The following is a 21103-nucleotide window of genomic DNA, read 5'->3' as shown; positions in this document are numbered from 1 at the left end:
CCATTAAGACACTTTTTTCCCCACCTATCTCTTAAAATATCTTATTTTCTGATTACTTACCATATTTCCCTTTGTTATAGATCATAGAGTTGGAAGGTCATCAAATCCAACCTGCAAACTATAGGATTCCCTTCACTATCTCTGTTAGATTACTCTCCAGCCTCTGTTTAAAAACCTCCAGGAAAGCAGGAACCCACTCCATAGGGCAACCTCTTCCACTGATTGACAGCTCTTACTATCTAGAAGGTCTTCCTCATACCTAATATCTACTCCCTTGAAGTTTCAGGTCCTTCTCTGGATTTGCTCCAATCTTTTTTGTTAACTGGTGTACAGAATGCAGAATTGATTTATTCCAATGACTCACCCTCCATTTGGCCTTGGCAAAATTTTTCTCAATCTGTGCACAGACCCCTTCTTTGAGGTTCTTTTCAGAAGCAACGTTTCCAGATATCCTGAGAACAAAGAAAGAATGCAGAATTATGGCTTAGAACCCACACTGTGAGGGATGAAGAATTATCTAAATCAAACAGGGAAATGTAAGCAGATTTTCAAAATCTAGGAACAGTTCAAAAGGTCTGTATCTAATTTACAAATTGTCTATTTTAGGTAACTCATCTAACATTTAGAAGAGGTGTTCCTAAATATATGGAATGTATTTTATGTAGAGCAATCTTATGTGCACCTCCTTAGAGAACTGAATGCTTGTTCTCTATTCCTGTAGCAAGATTCTTTTATCAGAGGTTTTATTTATTCATACAGATGAACCCCTGAATGATCTTATTTAATGACATTAGGAAAGAGCTAACAGCAAACCATAAATCATTTGTAGCAGAATAGCAAAAATAAATGACCACTAAAACATGATAAACTGAGTTTTTTAATAGATGTGCACAGAGAATTTAGGGATATGATTTGCTTAACAAATTGGTTTAACATCAAAATTGAGATACAGTACTGATTTTCTACTTATCAAGGTAATCCAGGAATGGCTTTGGACCGCCCTATTTATGTGAAAAAATGTGCCTATCACAACAGCAGTTACACCAGACTCTATGGAAACAGTTTGTAATGCTTTTTATTAAAGATGCAGTAAACATTTGCTAGAGTTACACACTTCCCTCTTTGCATGTCTGTCAACTATAGGGACAACAGATTAATATGGGCATAGATGTAAGCTTCAACAAATTAAGAACAAAAGTAGAAAACATAGTGTTATTTCACATGTTCCTCCTTCAAATTGTTCAGGGCAGTGATTGTGCTCCACCCATTTCTTTTCTCATTGCAATAATTCTGCAAAATAGAATAATGCCGATATAATGACTAGCCTCAAATCATTCAATGACTTCATAGCAAACCACATGTTTGAATTTAGTCTTTCCATTGCAATACTATTTTAGGAGATAGAAACTTGCATTGGGGGGATGAATGGGAGAACAGAGGGAATGAGTTGGAAAGAAAAATGGCCATATCTTTAAAAATATTTATTGTTGCCCTGTTAGTATTGATACCATTACATGGGATACATGTGGGATACATAACTAGGTAGGTGATGCAATATAACACGTAAGCTATTTTAGGTCAGGCATTTGGTAACAGGACCTCACAGAAGATACATTTGCTCCAGTTTGAAAGAGTTCCACTCACCAGATATGTCCCAAGGCTTCTTGGGCTGTGATTCGTTGGTCCTGATCCACCTCCATTAGTCTAGACACCAACTTTTTAGCTGCAAGAAAATAAGAAAAGATAGGGAATTAGACAATGTTAAGGAGAGTCAGGTGACTAGATTTTGGATCCTCATTGCAGGAGATGAAGAGGAACCATAGTAAGAAAGTAGAACAGATTAATGCATGGGGAATTGCAGTTTTAAATATTTCGTTTTCAGACAGGAAACTAGAATAGCAAATGAGGCAGAGTTGCAATCTCCCTCATTGTTTTTTTGCTTTCTTAAAATCAGCAAGCATTTTCCTTTACATAACAACTTGCATATCTCCAACTTGCAGAGAAGAATTGTCTTCAAGGGTGTCCCATTTCCTCCTGGCCTGGTGTGGTACATAAAAACAATTCCATGTCTATGGGAGAGAAGCTAACGAGACTGGATAGTGCTCACCAGAGACAGAGATATCATCCCAATATGGAGAGTCAAAATCATACTCCCCAGCCAGAATTTTGCGGAAGATTCGGCGGTTGTGACTGTCGCTATTTTCATCATCTGTGTCATCATAGAAGGGGGGGTTCCCAGACAATCTGTGTTGGTAAGGAAGGGAAGAAGAAGTCATGAAAACTACAAAGTTATTTTCTTATGTAACATTTATGCTTATATAGTCAAATATGCTGGTCAACGTCTTGTGATTTTTCAACTTATTTTACAACTTGTCCCTACATGACTCTTAGGCTTCACAAGTTTGGCAGTAAATCAAAGGTCTCTAGTCCCTTAATGTTAATTCGGGTCTAAGCTAGGTTTGGCAAAAGACACAGTTTGGCTAGTTTAGAATCTTACTGCAGACAAGAATGAAGCCTGAAACACAACTGTTGGTTGTCCTATTACAGTGCAAAAAAGTCGGAGGTTTCTGTGTGACTATGCTCCGGAATTTAAATACTGAACTTTTCCCCTGATCCTTCTAAATGAATATGGGGGCGGTGGGGAGTGTTGTATGAATGAAATCCTTCTCCCAATCCCTCCAAAGGATACATGGCAGGGGATTGCTTGGTTGCTGAAGTGGCTGAAAAATGTTTACATAACAGCCCCCTCTAGCCTGGGACCTGCTGGCTTTCGCCTGACTCCTTGGAATGATGTGCTTCAAATGTGCTCGATTAGGAAGGTTGTTGTGTCTGCCTAGCATAGCATATCTAGGCTACAGAAATCCTGATAACCATTAGATGGCAGCAAAGAATTCATGTTTTCCATATCGCTTCTATTTAGCAGCTGTTTGCCTAGATCTGATAGTCCTAGCAACTGCAAAGAGATGGACCTGTCCTTTCTCTGTGCATTTTGCCATGCAGGCGCAGCAGGCGTTCTCTCTCTCTCTCTCTCTCTCTCTCTCTCTCCTCCCCCTCCTCCCCTCCCTCTCCCCCACACACACTAATGGAACTCACAGAATAAACATGATAACTCCAACAGCCCAGCAGTCAACAGCACGTCCATAGCGTTGCCGAGCAACCACTTCAGGAGCTGGGAGGACACAAATGGATCAAAGACAACTATAGAAAATGTGAGCAAGATATATCCCGCACAGTCAGAGGTAGATGCTAGGTTTGCTATTTTCACATTTCCCAGGAGAATTCTGTCGATGCACAAAAGGCAGAAATTTAAGAGCTGAGCTTTTCTGTCTTATGGAGAGAGAAAAACCACCTGTTGAATTTTTGTCTTGTGTAGTTCTTTTTCAGGACGGTTTACAAACCGTATGAAGCTTCTACTTTTCAGCCCAGTTATTGCAGCGTAGCAGGGAGAAAGTATCCCAAGTCTGAGATATTTCTTCTCTGTCCAAAGGCAAGTACATACCTAAATATTCAGGTGTCCCACATGGTTCTGTGATGGCACCATTCTCAAAACGTGAGAGATAAAAATCCCGCAGAACCACTTTTGAGCGGTTGTTCTGGTTGTAGTACATAAGATTCTCCAGCTAAAAGAAAGAGCTCCAAATTAGCAACCTTCCTTGCACTCTCCTTCGCAACAGGAAGCCCCCCTGAAAATATCATGAAAATATCAGCCCATGTCTTCCAGTGCTCAAAGGATAGCTATCCCAGATAAAACCACTAGAGGGGACGGTTGCTCTGAAAATATTTGGTTTTTAGCATTCCGTGCTGTTTCTTTACCTTTAGATTGCGGTGAACAATGTGCAGATTATGTAAATAAGCTAATGCCTCCAGCACTTGCCGTACAACGTTGCTGGCATCCTTTTCTGTGTAGTAGCCCTGGTCTAGGATCCAGTCAAAAACATCGCCGCCGGTAGCCCTGTAGAGAATACCACAGCCAACTTGACAGGTGGAATTGAGTAGAGGCCAGACGGCCACTCCGGCACACAAAAAGATACAGGAAAGGCTCATCCTTTACTACCATCTCCTGGTCATCTGGACTCCTGCAGCAAAGCTATGGTATGCTTCAGTAATAGGCAAAGGCGCAGTGCATATCATGCCACAGTAGAGCCTGACATATACAAAATCTCTCTGTTCAGAATGCTAAAACAGGAGCAATCTGAAGGCGGGTGAGTCACACTTGGGCTGGGCTATTTATCCACTAAGCCAAGGGTTGCTTAACTATCATCTACTATAAAAATATATATTTGGCTGCATTTACATAAACCATAAAGCATATTTACAAACCAGAATTCATTGGTTCAGTTTATCCATCATGCTTAAAGTATAGTTCAATTTTAGTTTGGGGCCCAAATGGCAACCTTCTCCATCTCAAAGATGACTTCTTTGACATGTGAACAGCTGCAGTCCAGAAATGTGTGGATGCAGCCAGGGCAAAGAAATGGGTAGCTGCAATTTTAAAACTCCCTTTCATGTCCTTAAAATGTAATTCAGGTTCAATTGGTTATATGATTTCCCCTTCATGTGTAGAATTATTATTTCCTGTTGTATTAAAAGCCATGATTTGGTGATAATGTTAGGGAAGGCTTTCTGTTTGCTCTCAAGTCTTCTGAGAGCAGCTTGGGGCCCCCATGCATCCTTGGTTTGGGTGTGTGTGTGTTGAGTAATCCTAGCCTAGAAATGGAAAGGACTCAATTCATATCAGCCACAAAAATCTCTGGTTTCTTTGAGCCAATAACATCTCTCCTGATTAAACCATCTAATACGATTGTTGTGAAGAACAAAATGAGGGTATATGAAAGCTGCATATGTTATTTTGACTTCCTTGGAAAGATATAAATACAATAAAGCTGGCATTTCAGCCTGGGGAAAAAAAAGAACATATCTTCAGTACATTAATATTGATGTTCTGTATTCTTTTTGCCTATCTGCCTATATCTATCTATCTATCTATCTATCTATCTATCTATCTATCTATCTATCTATCTATCTATCTATCTATCTATCTATCTATCTTATCTATCTATCTATCTATCTATCTATCTATCTATCTATCTATCTATCTATCTATCTATCATCACTTCCCATCAAACTTACAGTTCTTGGATAATGTAGAATTCCTTCCTCGTTTCAAATGTGTCAATCAGTTGTAAGATATTGGGGTGATTCACCCTGGAAGAAAAATGTAGAGAGACCTCAGTTTCCCCTCTTCCCCTTAGCCCAGTCATCATAATTCTGCCTGCCATCAACTTACCTGGCCTGTGATATCCTCCATCTCCTCCCTGCTGAGATCTTTCTTGCGTTGCCTTTTTCCCTATTGCCTGGCTCTGTTGTTTGCCCCCCCCCAAGAGTTCATTTCTACAGAGACCAAGTCAGCAGAAATCTCAGTCTGCTCTAGGGCTATCTCAATAATTCATACCTGGCCTTTAAACAGTAAAGAAACTTAAAACAGTTCTTGTGATGCCAGCAGGTCAGGAAATGAAAGGTGTTTAAAAAAGAAAGAAAGAAAGAAACAGCAGCATTAGTTACAATGAATGATGGAGACAGAGAAGGGAATGTTCATTCTTTCTCTGAAGATGTGAATCTCATTCTTCCTTGTCATTGCTTTACTTTTTGCTTGCTTACATAACAGCTGTTGGACTCAAAGCACTCGAGATGAATTTAAAGCAAAAAATTGACCTGTTTTTTTTTTTAAACCATTGGAAATACTACCTTTTTAGCATTCTGAAAACAGGTTAAATGTAGACACACATCCTCCCCATCTGAGGACATTTATCTTTGGTATCTAATTTGTGGTTTCATTGGATGTTGTTTTTTGCCGTTGTGTACTATCCAATATTTTGCAATTGGAGGAGAACATTAGCATTGTTAATGGAATGGAATGGAGAGGTTTTTTTGTAATTATGCCTCAGTTGTTTGTGTGCTATTAAAAAAAAACAGGAACAGGAATATTTCCCAAATAATTTTGCAAAGACCATGATAATAATGTTGGCATTATTTAAGAACAACAACAAAAAGTAAAACTAACAAGCCTTCAGAGTATCTTAATTGTTCTAGCACAGCACTCTTCTGGGCAGAGAGATTTGATATTGTTCCTGGGCTCTGTTCGAGCCCCTCTTCCAGCTTAGGAGTTACAACCCTGAGTGTTCCTGCCACCCCTTTGACCTTTGCTTTCCACATCTTCTCTACTTCCTCCTTTCAGGCCCTGGTATTTCTCCAGCTTTCATGCTCCTTCCTGATGTCTACGAAGATTCTCAATCATCCAGGTCATGGTTGCCCCAAAGGTGTTTTCCCTCCTCCCTCCCAAAGGCAACTGGGTTTTCTTATTTTTATTCCTATGAAAAGATGAAAAGCGAAAAGTTTTCAAAAGAAAAAAAAAACCAAGCAAGTCCAGCTTGGGGTGGGTGGGGAGGAAGCATCTTGAACTTGCTGTCACTTGGCACTGATACATTTATCCCAAATGTTGTCTTCTGTGCCTCGCCTACTACAGTTAGTCCTCGACTTACAACCACCATTGAGCCCGACATTTCTGTTTGTTAACTGAAACATTTATTAGGTGAGTTTTTGTGACCCATTTTGTGACCTTCCTTGCCACAATTGTTAAGTGAATCACTGCAGTTGATGAGTTAGTAACCCGGTTGTTAAGTGACTCGGGCTTCCCCATTGATTTTGCTTGTCAGAAGGTTGCAAAAGGTGATCCCATGACCTTGGGGCACAGCAACGGTCATAAATATGAGTCATTTGCCAAGCGTCTGATTTTGGATCACATGATCATGGGGATGCTTCAAAGATCGTGTGAAATATGGACATAAACAGGGGTGGGATTCTACTAGTTCGTACCTGTTCGCTAGAACCGGTTGTTAACATTCTAAGCAGTTCGGACAACCGGTTGTTAGAAGAAATTACTGGCCTAATCCTGTAAGGAAGGCAGGAAGGAAACACTCTGGTGTTGCTTACAGAAAGTGCCTCTCCTTTAACCCTTATTATGTTCTTGGCAGGACTAGACTTCTTATCTCAGGAACTTTTCTGGAGTTTTTTTTCCCCTCCTTTGCTGGTATTTTGCTTGTGTGGAGTGACCATTCAAAATTACAGTGGCACTGAAAAAAGTGACTTATGACCATTTTTCACACTTACAATTGTTGCAGCATCCCCACAGTCATGAGAGGCCAGGCGAGGAGATGCGTGCCTCGATGTGAGTGATATTGAGTTGGCCACACCCAGCCAATAACATGACCACCAAGCCATGCCCACCATCTAAGCCACACCTACAGAACCAGTTGTTAAAAATTTTGAATCCCACCCCTGGACATAAGTCACTTTTTTCAGGGCCATTGTAACTTTGAACGGTCACTAAATGAACTGTTTACAATGATGTATGGCTTGATTGGCCAGTACATGCCTGCCTGCCTGAATCTGGAAATCACACAGGATCTTAGCCCTGTTATTCTCCATGATCTTCTGTGGAATCTCACATCTGGATTTGGGAGGGTCTAACTCACACACTGTGCAGATGTTCCTGTATACAGTGCCAGCTACTTGGTTGTGCTGTTCCGTGTATGCTGCCACTGCCATTGTGTATTGGGTTGAAATCTCTCTGCGCTTTGGGTGCTGCCTAGTGTGGTAGAACCCTGCTTCTAGGGATCTGTTGGTTGCAGGGAAACATACATATTGAGGAACCTGTAGTTTTCATTGTTACTCTACTGCGGCAAATATATATCGAGCTTTGATTGGCAGGGAGCTCCCTCCCTCCCCCCCCCCCTTGTGCCAGTTTCTCCAGATCTTAAGCCCAGTTCTTTTATCATTTGGATAGCCAGAGATTTGCTACAGTGGTCCCAGGACAGGGTCTTAAGCTGAGTCTGGCTCAGTGACTCTCTAGAACAGGGGTGTCCAACCTTGGCAACTTTAAGACTTGTGGACTTCAACTCCCAGAATTCCTCAGCCAGCAAAGCTTGAAGTCCACAAGTCTTAAAGTTGCCAAGGTTGGACATCCCTGCTCTAGAAGATACCCTTGGAACCACATCTACATAAGTTTGGTACAGTGGAGAAAATGTGGATATGTAAATGAGTAAACTTATACAGTAGTCCGTTGTCCTATGTGTCACTAAATAATCTGAAAAGAGAAGCCATTCTGCCATCCTCTACTGGCCAGCAACGACCCATTTTCCAGTGGGAAAGATCAGCATTGCAATGTTCCCAAGTGAGGCCGGAAACGGATGCTTTCGCAGTTATCCATAGCCAGCTGATCAGAGGATTCTCATCCATCCCTGCCTCATCTAAAGTTTGGCAATCTTGCACAGCTCTTATCCGACCGTTTGTTGTTCATGTTTTCCCCATAGATGCCGTTTTCATTAAGAGAATATTTTGCCACTCTTCAAAAATAGTGGGGGGGGGGGAGAAAGCTGTAGTGAACAATTTCCTATCTAGTGGTACAGTTGTTAAAGGGCACAGATGCCTGCCAGGAAAACAAAGAAGCAGATGGCTCCTTAATACCTCAGCATGTTTGCTGCTGTCTGTTGTTTTAATTTTCCCCAATATTTTGGTCTCTCTCTGTTCCCTTTCTCATTACTCGAGTGCGCTCAAGTTCCTTCCCCGTACATCTGTTGTCATAACTGAACATATAGACTACAACTTAGCTAGGGTGTCCATTAACTCATTATAGACACCCTTTAATTTAGGCATCTGAAGATGCAGAAATTTGGGCAACCCTAGATCAACCCTAGGGGTGTGTCAAACTCACCTATCATCCCGTGACAGATTGGGACTTTTCCTCCCTTTGCTAAACCGGGCGTGGGCACGGCCAGCATGTGACACGTCTGGCCCATGGTCCCGGAGTTTGACAGCCGTGCCCTGGATGATAACAAAGCATGGCCATCTAGTGGCCATTTGGATATATACAGCCTTGGTGTGATATATCTAATCCATTTGGTAGTTGCTACAAAAAAAAAGGGTTATCTTTATTTAGAGTGATACAGATGGTGGCTTTTACTGAAATTCCTTTTGCTACACAAGGATGCAGAAGGATAACGTCCATTCTTGCATATGAGCGCACACATATACACACCAGGAACCTACATTTTTAGGATGAAGATTTCATTCTTGGCTGCTCTTCGCACCTTGCGCCCATCTTTCTTGAGAAATTTCTTGCAGATGTATAGCCTGTCTGTCTGTCGTTCACGGGCCACACAGATCTCACAGAATTCCTTCCTGTGGAATAATGATCAGAAAGAACCCTGGTTTCTTTTTTTTAATGGCTAGCTTGATGTTCTGTTTTCTATAGTTACCATCCAAATATCATTACATGGTATAGAGCCAAAATGGAAAGAGATGTCCAATCCCTGTTGTTTATCCTGGCATCAAGTAATTAAAACTGTTTTAGCTATCAGAAGTAATAGACAGTGGCAAAACTATATTTTACATGCTGTCTGGTTAGGATCAAAGAAAGCAAAACAGACTACAGAGATTTTAAAACCCAATATGATCACCATTTTTCAGCCTTGCCCGCCTCATGTGCTTGTTGTAGGAATCTGATGTGTGTGTGAAAGAGACAGAAGAGCTTGTATAGTGTTTTACCTCCTTGGAGTGGAGAAAAAATAGAATATAAATAGAATTAATACGTAAAGGCAAGACACCATGGCAAAGTTGAAACATCTAGAATTCCTTTGTGTATTTGGGGTAATATAAAAGTGATTGATTTTATTTCCAAGTTTGATTTACATTTTTGGGAAGCCTTGAATAAACAGTTTTTAGGCCATTAAATAAATTTATTCAGCAAGGACATAAAACAGAATCACCTGTAAAAAAAAAAAAAGACTTCCTGACCTTAAGCCTTATCACTGGCATTTATCTAATTGCTGACAGGAATAAGAACTTCATATTTCAACTCTTCTATGGGCTCAGTTTAACAGAGGTTGAGTGACCTCACTGAAATCCTAGCACAGAGTGGGGTGCTTGCTTAGGCTCTTAAAGCTGTAAGCTATCCTATATGGAAACTATTGGAGTGCAGTTGTAATTTTTAGCTATAAATAGTTCTTGACTTATAGCCATAATGGAGCCCAGAACTGTCACAGTAAATCCATCTTTACAGTAACTCCATCTAAACAGGCATAGGACTAGAACTACTACATGACCAACGATACAAACAATACAAGAATACCACAGGGGCTCCACCAGCTAATAACAACCATACTAACTGGAAACGGAACCAGATCTTAAGGGCTTTCTGGTCCTTAATGTTATTCCAGAGGGTATGGGCCACAATAGAGAACATAGAGGAATTGTTCTGTTAGAATAGTTTTCTAACCCTTTTAACTCTTCTATTATTAACATTATTATTAGTTTTGGTGATCTGATATTAGCAATACTGTTGTATGCATCGATATTATCCCTCTGTTATTCATTGAGCGTCATAATCTTTATGTTGAAAAAGTTTGAAACTGAGCTGTGTTATATTATAAATACCATATGGCCTAGAAGACTGTCTATTTGGCAGTCAGAATGGGAAGCCATCTACTAGCTATTGCTCATCCTTCTCAGCAGCCAGTAATGCAGCTGCCATCAGATAAGCTATTTCACAGCACCTATGTTGCTGTTCCTGCCTTCTGCTGCTCGTAGCAAATCGGCTGGCCAGGTACAGGCTGAGATGAATCTCCGTATCCACTGATGGCATCATAGGCAGCATTTCAGGAACCTCAGCACAAGGAGCAAGACAAGCAAAGAGAGAGGGGCTATTAATCCACAGTGGAAAGGAGGCCATAGATCCACAACCAGGAGGTCCAAGGCCCAGAACCTGGAATGTACCTGGTAGCAGCAGGAAAAGTAGTGTACCTACTACCCTGTTTCTCCAACAGTATGGCCTCCCCCAATAGGAAGTCCCAGCATGTTTTATAGGCATGAAATGAAATTAAACCCCTCCCCCCAAATTAAGGCCTATATTAAACCATGCGAAATGGGGGGGAATGGTGGGGGGGGGTTGCCGTTAGGAAGTACTTTTGTTGCACACCCGGATATGGTGCTGCCTGCGTTGACCCCGATACAAAGTGCCCCACCAACGTCGAGGTCAACATCCAAGCCATCTCCGCCTGCCCGCCCGAAGATGCAAGGGGGGGGGAATTAAGTCACCCCCGAAAAGACGGCCTAGCCATTTTTTCGGGGCTCAAAAAAAAATAAGACCCGGCCTTATTATATGAGAAACACGGTAGTGTAGTAGTGTTCAGCAATTTGAAATCCACATGTCTATTTCATAATAGGCTGACCAGGAGAGGATGCAGCTCCGGTGACCTAGAGGTGGACCTCTCACCTCACAATCAGGAGGCTGTGAGTTTGATCCTAGGTAGAGGCTAATATTTGGAATAGACTCTCCTGCTCGAGCAGGGGGGGTTGGACTAGATGACCTCCAAGGTCCCTTCCAACTCTGTTATTCTATGCCACAGTGTGTTGGATGTGGCAGTGTTACTGCAAGAGATCTAATAGCTGGAGAAGAAAGGAAGAGGCTTCCTTAATGATGCATCTCTCAAATTATTAGGAGCCTGGTTGCAAATCCAGGTGTTTTCTAAGGTGGCCCTTAGGACTCCAGCAAACTGGAAGTAGTTTCAGGCAGGGTCCCTACTTACGCTCGTAGCAGCTGTCCAATCTCATACTTGTCAGTGATGTCAGAAAGGCTGTTGTAATTCTTTTCATCTCGCAGTCCGATGCAGCCAAACGGCATCCTGGGGGTGAGAGAGACAGAAGGGCTGACTGTGAGTCTCGGTGTAACTTTTCCGAGCCTGTTTATCCTGAGTTCCCTACAGGTTGTAAGTCAGAGATGGAGATTGTCTTTTGCTGTAGATAGAACTTCAAGCAGCCAGCTTTAAAAGGAAATATTCAAGCAAGCGGTAGCTGGCCATGCAGATTTTCGTACAGCCTTGATTGCTACGTAGATTCCAAGTACAAATCGGAAGGATCGGCATGTTTTGTTGCGAACCAACGGCTTCATTTTTCTCTTTGCAGAATACCTCCCTATTTTTATCACCAACCCCCCCCCCTGTTTCTATCCTCTCTTGGAAGCTCCATGTGTTACTCCAAACTAGCTCTTAATAGGAGGCATTGCCCTTCAGTGGAGAGAGGGGATTCAGGTTATGTCATAGTTTGAAGCGTCTATGCATTTATGACCCCTTTTTTCTGTCAGAATTCCCTTCGTGCTTCATTAGCATGACCTTCATACTTTAAACATAGTGAATGAGAAATCTTCTAGAGCTGAGGATAAAGTCCTAAGTGCTGCCTCTCTCTCTCTCTCTCTCTCTCTCCACTTAGAGGGAAACACACTTTCAACATATTCTCCAATTCTCTAGAAGTCCTCCATTTTTCCTGTGGCCAAAGAGACAATAAAAGATCTTAGGTCACATCATCAAGGAGGAAAGCATGATAGTGTGTTTACCGTCTAAACGGTCTAAAAAATTTATCAATTTTTATGCCTCCCATCTCCCCTATAAGTCACATTATCAAGGAGAAAAGTATGATAGTGTGTTTACATATTTATTCAGTTTTTATGCAACCCATCTCCCATATAAGGTGGAACCTATAATATGATGTGAGGTCACATTGATTTCATGAATAGAATACTTTTCACCTCCAAGTTTATTGAGCATCCCAGTTTATAGAAGGCCAAGTGCACTTAAATTTTTGTTTAGGAGGTTAAACTTCAATTAATTAAATGAAATTATGATTGATACGTCCCAATGATTTTGATGGGATTTAAATATGTTTCCCCAACCTGCTGCCCTCCAGATATGTTGGACAACAACATTCATAATCTTTCTTTGGCATTCTGTACTGACTTCATTTGCATCCATGTGAACAACTGTTAATGATGGCTGGTTCCTAGAGGCTTCTTCTAATATTTTTGCATGTGAACTTCTACATATAAAAACAGTCCTCCTTTTATAACAATGAGTTCCCAAAAGGAGAAGAACAAAGTTTTGCAGTATTTGAAAGATTAAAGTAAGTATGATGTTGCAGATTTTTAGACAATATTCTATTTTGATTCATAATGTCACAGGCTATCTTTGCAGTTTTTCACCTCCTTCATAATCCTGACAGGCAGTTCCAAAAACTCCCAACTGTTTTTAAGACTTGGCATATAAGTATGTGTGTCTTGCGTCACATCAAAGTCCAAATCTATTTTAGGGCTAACAGTAGGCTATAGCATCATCTAGCTATTATGATGTTCCTTCTTTTCATTTATTGAGTACAGTTATGTCTGATCTGTCTCCAAAAATCTCAAGGTGGCATTCAGGGTCTGTATGCAGTATATGAGATTGCAACTGGCTCCTAATTATTTAAACCTAGTCATTTAAAATGGTAAAGTTGGTCACTAGTTCTTAGTTTCTTATTCCTAAGTTTTGCTCTAAATTATCACACATTATACCACATGGTGCAGGTGTAATGTTTTGAGGGAAATATGCATCTTGAGAGGTAAAGTCATTGAAATAAGTTTGTCTTGGTCAAGCAGAACCCACGGTGTAACGTGTACCATGTTTCAAGGTAAATGGTGAGTAACTATTGTTCTTAAATCAAACTAGGTCAGATATAGCAGGAACATCTGTTCTGTATTCCATATTTGTTTTCTATCCTTTGCAGTTTTGAAGGGCTACCTTATGGGAAAAGAGGAGGATGTGGGAAGCATTAGATATTCCCTGAATCCTGTGTAATGGTTGTACATGAGCTTTCTGTTATTTGTCAGATGATTACTGGGATACTATCCCTGCAAAAAGAAGAAAATGGATAATGTATGACTAGCTCCGATTTACACCGGCATGTCCTAGTGGTTACAATGTTGGGATGGACTAGAGCAGGAGTCCCCAACACCCTGTATATGGACCGGTGCCGGTCTGTGGCCCATTGGGAACTGGATCTCATAAGCAGTGGGCAAGTGCGCAAAGCTACATTTGCGCAAGCACAGGGCATGTGCACGAAACCATCCCCTTCCCGTTGCTACTATTGGTCTGCAGAGTCAGAAAGGTTGGGGACCGCTGGACTAGGGAGTCCCAAGACTTTCCTCTGCCACTGGGTAAACTTTGGGGCAGTCATTTTCTCTCAGCCAATTCATTTCAAATTGGTGTTTCTTCAGGGGAAAAGAAAAGGCAGGATAGGAAGATGTCACGTATCTGGTAATTGGGAGGTGGGGATGTGTGTTAGCTGCTTAACTGTAACTGTGGTTAACTATTAATTGCTATATATTTATGGTAGTTAAGCATGTGTCAGTTTATCCAGCAAATGTAGTCTCTGTTAGATCTGAGAACTACTATAGAAATCAACTCAAATTTGTTAGTGTGAAATCTGCTGTAATAGTGCTAGTAGGAGACTTTGAAAGGCATTTCCTCAGTATCATGATGAGCTGTGACACCCATGTGAAATTTCCAATGCCTTTTCAACTCAAGGGATGGTCAAACTATCCATTCTCCAAATCTAGCTTCACAGTGCATTCTAGATAACTCGGCACCCCAAGGGGCAGACACAGATGCTCCTTCTTGTTCAAACAGAGCAACAGCAGACTTGATCTTCCTTGCACAAAGAAACATTCAGAGCTGGGGCCATATTCATGCAGCTAATTCTGGATGACTCATCATCATCATGAATTTCAGCAACAGATCCATATAGATTTCTGGTTCCACACTTAAAGAGCTGAAGTTAATATCTGAGGCAGCTGCATGGAGCCCAGAAGTAAAATATTTCAATTTTCTTTTATGGATGGTTTGGATTAGAATTTTCACTCAATTTCTATCTCTTCGGCCTTTGTTTCTTTCTGACTTTTTAAATCTACCCTTTTGACAACCAATTTGCTAAATGTCTTATCCAGTGCTTTATATTCCATTGGTGCAAGAAAAAAAAAGTTGCAAGATGCAGAAACCTGGAATTAGGAAATTTTTAGCATTTTTTTTTTAGAAGTTGGTGGATCCTCTGGAGTTTTTGCTCCATTTTCTTAAATAGGCAGCCTGGAAGGAAGGATTATCAATTATAAAGTTTAATGTCACTCGCTTTTGAGCAGTTCCTGTGGTTGAGGTGCCTAAAAAGATCAAAATCTGTATGTTCTCATGAGATAAAACCTATTATATAAAGTAGAATTGGCAGCTGTCCGTTATATGGAATCCAGTGGCTTAAATCCATCACTGAGGGAAGGAAAGGGGTTGAATAGAAAATCCCATTCTATGAGAATCTTCATTGCCAGTGTTAGATTTTGCCCACTGTCTATTAGTCTCCAAGATCCTATCCATTGGCTGATGGCCTATAGTGTCATGGAATGTTTAAAAGAATTTTAACTGAAGAGGGAAAACAATTAGCAATTGAATGCTCACAAACACTAACATTTCTAAGTGGAAAGTAAAATGGTAATGTTTTTCCAGCAAAAACACCATGAAGGAGAAAGAAAGAGAGAGAGAGAGAGAGAGAGAGAGAGGAAGGAAGGAAGGAAGGAAGGAAGGAAGGAAGGAAAGAAAGAAAGAAAGAAAGAAAGAAAGAAAGAAAGAAAGAAAGAAAGAAAGAAAGAAAGAAAGAAAGGAAAAAAAAAGCTATATGCAGAAAGACAGAGTTCAGATGATACGTGAGAAAAGAGCACCTTGAATAAGAAAACTAAGATACAGGAACCCAAAGGACAGGTAATTCAGTAAAAAGAAAAAACTAGAATAGGCAGTGATGGAGAAAGAAACTCATAGGAAGACTTGCCAAAGAAAAAAGGCCTAAGGACAAGATGCTGAGGAAAATAATCAGTAATCTTATTTTCACATATTTTTAATCCGTTCTTAACCCACAGTGATTATAATGATAACAAACCAAACCTAAGCAAACCATATTAGGGCTGAGCATGATGTCTGATCCCAGCAAATAAAAAAGAGGATAGGAAGATAAACTACAAAATGAAGGAGAACAAAACCAAGAGTACAGCCTAGAGAAGATGGCTGAAGGCCAGGAAACTAAATGACAGAAAGCAACAGAATGGGAAAGGGATGGCAATAAGCAAGCATACTGGGCTGAAAAGAAAGAACTGGATGAAACACTGAAGTTGGGGGAAGGCAGAGACCGGGATGAGTTGCAAAATTTGCAAGGCTTTCAGGGAAAAGGACTACGAAAAACAAATTGGTTGGGCAGAGAAAGGGGCAGAGTGTCACAAGATGCAGTGGTGTGTTTAAAATATTTTCATCACCCGTTCAGTGGGCATGGCGTGTGCGCGTGCCAAACACATACTTCGCGCAGGCGCAGAGGCGTTTCGACTCCCCTCCTGCAATCCTGCACTCTCCGTGACACTTCAGCAGCTGCCGCGCAGCAGTTGCTATGCGCGCTTCAAAAGCAGGACGTAAAGGTTAGTATGGGAGCCCGGGCGGACCCAACAGTAGAGCGTTGGAGAGAACCGTTTCGGTCTCTGCTGCTCATCGCCGCTACCGGCTCAGCAGAACTGGGCCAAACCGGTCGAATACCACCACTGACAAGATGGCATCAATGTCATATTTGGTCACTCCCTGCTCAATATGTATATCTGATATACTAGTAGCTGGTTCATATCAGCCCTACCAAAATCAATCCAGAAGACCACAAAATAGTAGGGAAAAGCCAAGCATTTAAAATACTAAAGATGGCATGAGAATTATGCACCAAAGGCTCTCCTAATTCTCCATCATTGCTAATGAGGAAGTGACTCAGGATTGCATTCCAGAGCCTAAGTGCACTCACTGAATAGGCCTTCCAACAGAGCCTCTACTCACTGCCAATTACGAAGACGCAGCAGTGCAAGAGCACTTGCACCTTACAGACTGAGAAAAGCTTGCATACATATATGCAAGGCCTACGTTGAGTGTTTTTTCTTCTTCTGTCTATTAACTAAGAAGAAAGGCTTTTCCCAAATTGGCTGCCCTTGGGACACTTTTAAGCAAATTCATCACCAGCCAACTCATCCTGAATACTGTTAATGTTGACACTAGCAGACAGGAGCATCCTGAAAATTCAGAAAACATCACACAAGACATTGAACCCTAAGTCTAGGACTCTAGGTTAATAAAACACGAGTGCTATAAAGTATTTATATCACAGAATATCAAAGAATGAACTATATTATTTCTTAATGTGATGATGTACGTTACACAATCTGTACACAATTTCTTAAAGCAATGGCTGGATTCCTACAACATGCTGAATTAAAATTACCCAACCCGCTTTTGCCCAGACAATCCACGTCTGGGTTGCAGGAATCAAGAGAACTACTGGTACCATCCATGGCAGCAAACAGCAAGAATGTTCTGTATCATTTTACTGCCATCTATGGCTCACTTGGATTTTTTGCAGCTCAGATAATGGAGTCCCTCTTAACTAAGGAGGTAAAAGGGAATGTGAATAGGGAAACATCTGTCAGCCTTCCCAGGTAGAAAACTAAACCAGATGAGCGAATTCTACTTTATTGTAGAATCTTGCAAATCTGAAAGTACAAATATCCCACTGTCTCCTTTAACAGCCTGAGAAATGAGGGAAATCCCTTCTGTGCCTCTTTTACTGCCCATTATGCAGTTGCAGGCTATGCCCTCTCTTAACTGACTGTTCCCTAGGCGGCATCTCTTCTCTCTCTTCCCCCCACATCTTTCTCAAGGTCTTTCTCACATATCATTACATCATCTTCCTACAGCTTCACTTTGTATAACAGTAGGAAAGACAGAATGCAACCATGATTTGAACTACCTATTAGTCACTAAAAGGCAGTACAGGTTACGGCCAAAGGAGCACACACTTATTTTTATTTTAATTCCTTTAGTATTTTAAAAGGTAAGAAAGAACCAAAAGTGAGGCAAATGGTAGAGAAGTACAGTATAAACAGGCAAAGTTGGCAAGCATCATAACATTGAGTGTACTGAGTACACATTTTCAAAGTAACATTTGTTGTACGTATTTGGATATCTTCATGTGCAGGTAATTATTAGTTAATTTTAGGTATCAGCAACCGTAATTAGAAGAATATAAATTATAAATCAAAATGAAAAATTAATCTTATCAGTTGCGGGAGGGAAACCTATCCTTTAAGTTAAGAGATGTGGATGTGTCTATGAGTAGAAGATAATCCAAAAATGATTACCAAATTAGATTAAATTTGTATATAGATTATTTTTTTCAGAAAATATTTAAAATGTAAATCATTCAGTAGAATTAAATGAAACTTAAAATGCAACAGGGGTGGGTGGGGGGATTTTAAAAACCCAATTCCTGAAATGGTTATTGTATTGAAAAGAAACCATACCACCAAAAACTTGAAAAGAAAGCAGAGAAGGTAAAGATTGAAAGGAGACTTAGTATGGCTGGAAAGCTGAGGCAAGAAGGAGACACGGAATCCAGAGGCCTCCACAGGTCAGGAAACAGGTGTTGGAGAGAAAACGGCATGGAAAATTAAAGCAACTTAACGACACACCAGTTTTGTGCGCTTGCAAACATAGCTCCTAATTCCTGCAAATTCAATTGCTGTTCAAGTCTCAAAAATAATCCAAGCCCCTTTTTGTTTTAGAACTGTCCTTGGCTGAAGATCTTGTAGTTTGGCTGGTTGCTTTTCGGCCTTAATCAGTCATTTCTTCTCTAGCCCTAATCTATGGCAATGAGCAGACTATAGTTAATCAATGCCTACATTATAAAATGTTTAGGATTTGGGATAGAAAGTGATTTATTTGGTAATAGTTTTCTCAATATGTTCTTGAAGCAAAAGCTTTCAATTTCAACAGAATTGCAACAATACATTATTGTAGGCTGCACATACCACATCATTAATTTTACAACCTGGGAATAGTATATAAACAGCTTAGAGCTATGCTTGCAATCAGCATGTTGACAGGAAGAAAGAAGAAGCAAACAGACACAATAATCAAGCTATAAAATAAACTGTTTGGGGTAAAGTTAAAGAAGAGAAACTTGGGTTTTAAATAAAATTAATCAGATTTCCTGTGGTTGCTTTACAGCTCTAAATTTGACCAAATCCCGTATTGTTTTCCAGGGAAGATTGTTGAGGTTATATAGTTTTTCAGAAAATAAGTTTCATTGAATGCAGTGGGATTTGTTTTGGGGAAAACTTGTGTTGGAGGATCACATTGTAAGTTTGACAAAATCAATAGTGTAGATTCATCTGTTGTGTTTGGTCCAGAGGTGATATTCAGCAGATTCTGACCAGTTGTGGAGAACTGGTACTGGAAATTTTGAGTAGTTCGGAAAACCAGCAAATACCACCTCTGACTGGAGATTTTACAATATCCTTCCCCTTCCAGGCCCACCAAGCCACGCCCACAGAACCGGTAGTAAAAACATTTGAATCCCACCATTGATTTGGTTGTTCCGCTGGTTTCACAGGGTCATGTTTGTGTGTAAAGCAAACTTAAGATTGCAATGGAAAGTTCTGCCAAAATCAATCCATTCACAAAAACAACTACAGTATTGGATTACTGGATATTGGATTGCATATTTCTGCTTGGAAAGGGAAATAGATCCACAGTTGCAACATCCCCATCTTTTATATTAAGAACCAGTGCCTGAGTGTTTTGCTCTGCATAACAAAGCTCCTAGTTAACACATTGCCAAGAGCTCTACTGTGCCTTTAATTTAGCCCTCTCTGCAATATTTATTTTTTTCCAATTTGGAATTGTTAGGGGGAGTGTTGTGCGTGTGTGCCTTTGAATCATTGCTGACTACTGCCCAGATTACTCCCTGCAGTTTTCTTGGCAATGTTTTGGAAGTGATTTGCCTTTGCTTTCTTCTCAGGGCTGAGAGGGAATGACTGGCTCAAGATCACCCGGTTGGTTTTGTGCCTAAGATAGGACTAGAACTCACTGGTGGTCTCCCAGTTTCTAGCCCTGTAGCCTTAACCATTACACAAAACTGGCTCTTCCAATCGGTTATCTGTACTATAAAATATATGCTAGAAAATAAGGACACATTTTATTGGCAACCATTCCGAATGTACTTCAGCAACTGCCTTTTTACAAATTAAAGACATCCAGCTATGTACAGAGCAAAATCCTTTACATATCTCTTTAGAATCCCCACTGGGTTTAGTGGATTTATTCTTAGATGAATGCGTAGATAGAGGAGAAAAGAATATGAGGTTCTTTAGATATCATTCCAGCTTCTCCAGCCATCATGATCTAGGAAAATGGAAGTGGGAATCATCTTATTTTAGAGAGCTGATGGCTGCTCTAACTCTGATGTATAGAATATTGAACTTCTAGCGACCCTGGGCAGGAAGTAAAGCTCTTGATTTTTGCTTTTCACACTAATAAAAAAAATTTTTAAGCATTTTTTTTTACAGGAACAAAGTAATAAGGACTATTCCCAATAAACAGATGTGATTACAAGTCCCTGTAACCATCAGCAATTGAGTTCACCTTACGGAATTCTTTATCTTTATCTAAAAACAAAGAGTTGACTAGGATAGCTCTTCGCTAACCAGGGGAAAGTATGCAAAATCATTTCCATTGGTTCTTGAGAAACACAGTGAAAATGAGATTCTTCTGCCGGTGTTAGGCTGTTGAAATATCCTAATTGGTTGCAGATAGAGCTTTCTGCTTTGGCAACACAGATTCTTGTGGTTTATCACTTTGTTGTTCTTTTTCATTAATTTTTGCCAAGTTATTAATAATACATATGATACAAGCTTCCTGGAAGGCTTCGATTGGCAGAAAATGTAGGAGAGATATCACCTAAAATAAAACAAAATGGAAATAAAATTGACCTGGCATTGACATTTGGTATGGTATTTTATTTTTCTGGGCAAGTTACGCTATCCAACAAAAGTCAAACAAAGAGAAAACAAATTTAAAACAGAAATTCTTGCAATGGATGCAAATTTCCCTCTCTTGTGAACTCTATTTCAGCAGAACCTTTTTGCCCTCATATCAGCTGTCAGAGAAATTTAGCCCCTAAAGGGCTTCTGGGGGAAAGACCCCACCCCCATACTGTAAATCATTTTTAAAATATTTTAGAAATGAATGATTTATTTATTTTCTCCTCTTTTTCCTTTAATTACAAAGAAAAATAAGCAAAATTCCTTCTGTAGCTTTCCTTAGAGGCTCCAAAGAAGACACAC

General features: G+C 40.3%; 1 protein-coding gene across 3 annotated transcripts in view; it reads right to left on the bottom strand.

Moving 5' to 3' along the window:
• LOC113443291 (caM kinase-like vesicle-associated protein) overlaps nucleotides 1-21103 on the bottom strand; it is a 32438-nt gene that overhangs the window by 1594 nt on the left and 9741 nt on the right. For 2 of the 3 annotated variants that reach the window (XM_087925580.1, XM_026711407.2), the window contains exons 2-10: nucleotides 11643-11738; nucleotides 9106-9237; nucleotides 5131-5205; nucleotides 3814-3952; nucleotides 3500-3620; nucleotides 3094-3169; nucleotides 2108-2244; nucleotides 1645-1723; nucleotides 365-452 (exon numbers count right to left, since the gene is read on the bottom strand). In XM_087925580.1, coding sequence (XP_087781706.1) covers nucleotides 365-452; nucleotides 1645-1723; nucleotides 2108-2244; nucleotides 3094-3169; nucleotides 3500-3620; nucleotides 3814-3952; nucleotides 5131-5205; nucleotides 9106-9237; nucleotides 11643-11737 — 942 coding nt within the window. In that variant the 5' untranslated portion in view covers nucleotide 11738. Of the gene's footprint in view, nucleotides 1-364; nucleotides 453-1644; nucleotides 1724-2107; nucleotides 2245-3093; nucleotides 3170-3499; nucleotides 3621-3813; nucleotides 3953-5130; nucleotides 5206-9105; nucleotides 9238-10610; nucleotides 10715-11642; nucleotides 11739-21103 lie in introns of those variants that run through there. The other variant, XM_087925578.1, reaches the window with a different exon arrangement.

Source organism: Pseudonaja textilis, chromosome 2, assembly GCF_049901715.1.
Source record: "Pseudonaja textilis isolate UNSWEBS1 chromosome 2, rPseTex1.2, whole genome shotgun sequence".
Lineage (NCBI taxonomy): Eukaryota > Metazoa > Chordata > Lepidosauria > Squamata > Elapidae > Pseudonaja > Pseudonaja textilis.
The sequence above is the reverse complement of the archived record's forward strand: the minus strand, read 5'-3'. Positions and strand labels throughout refer to the sequence as shown.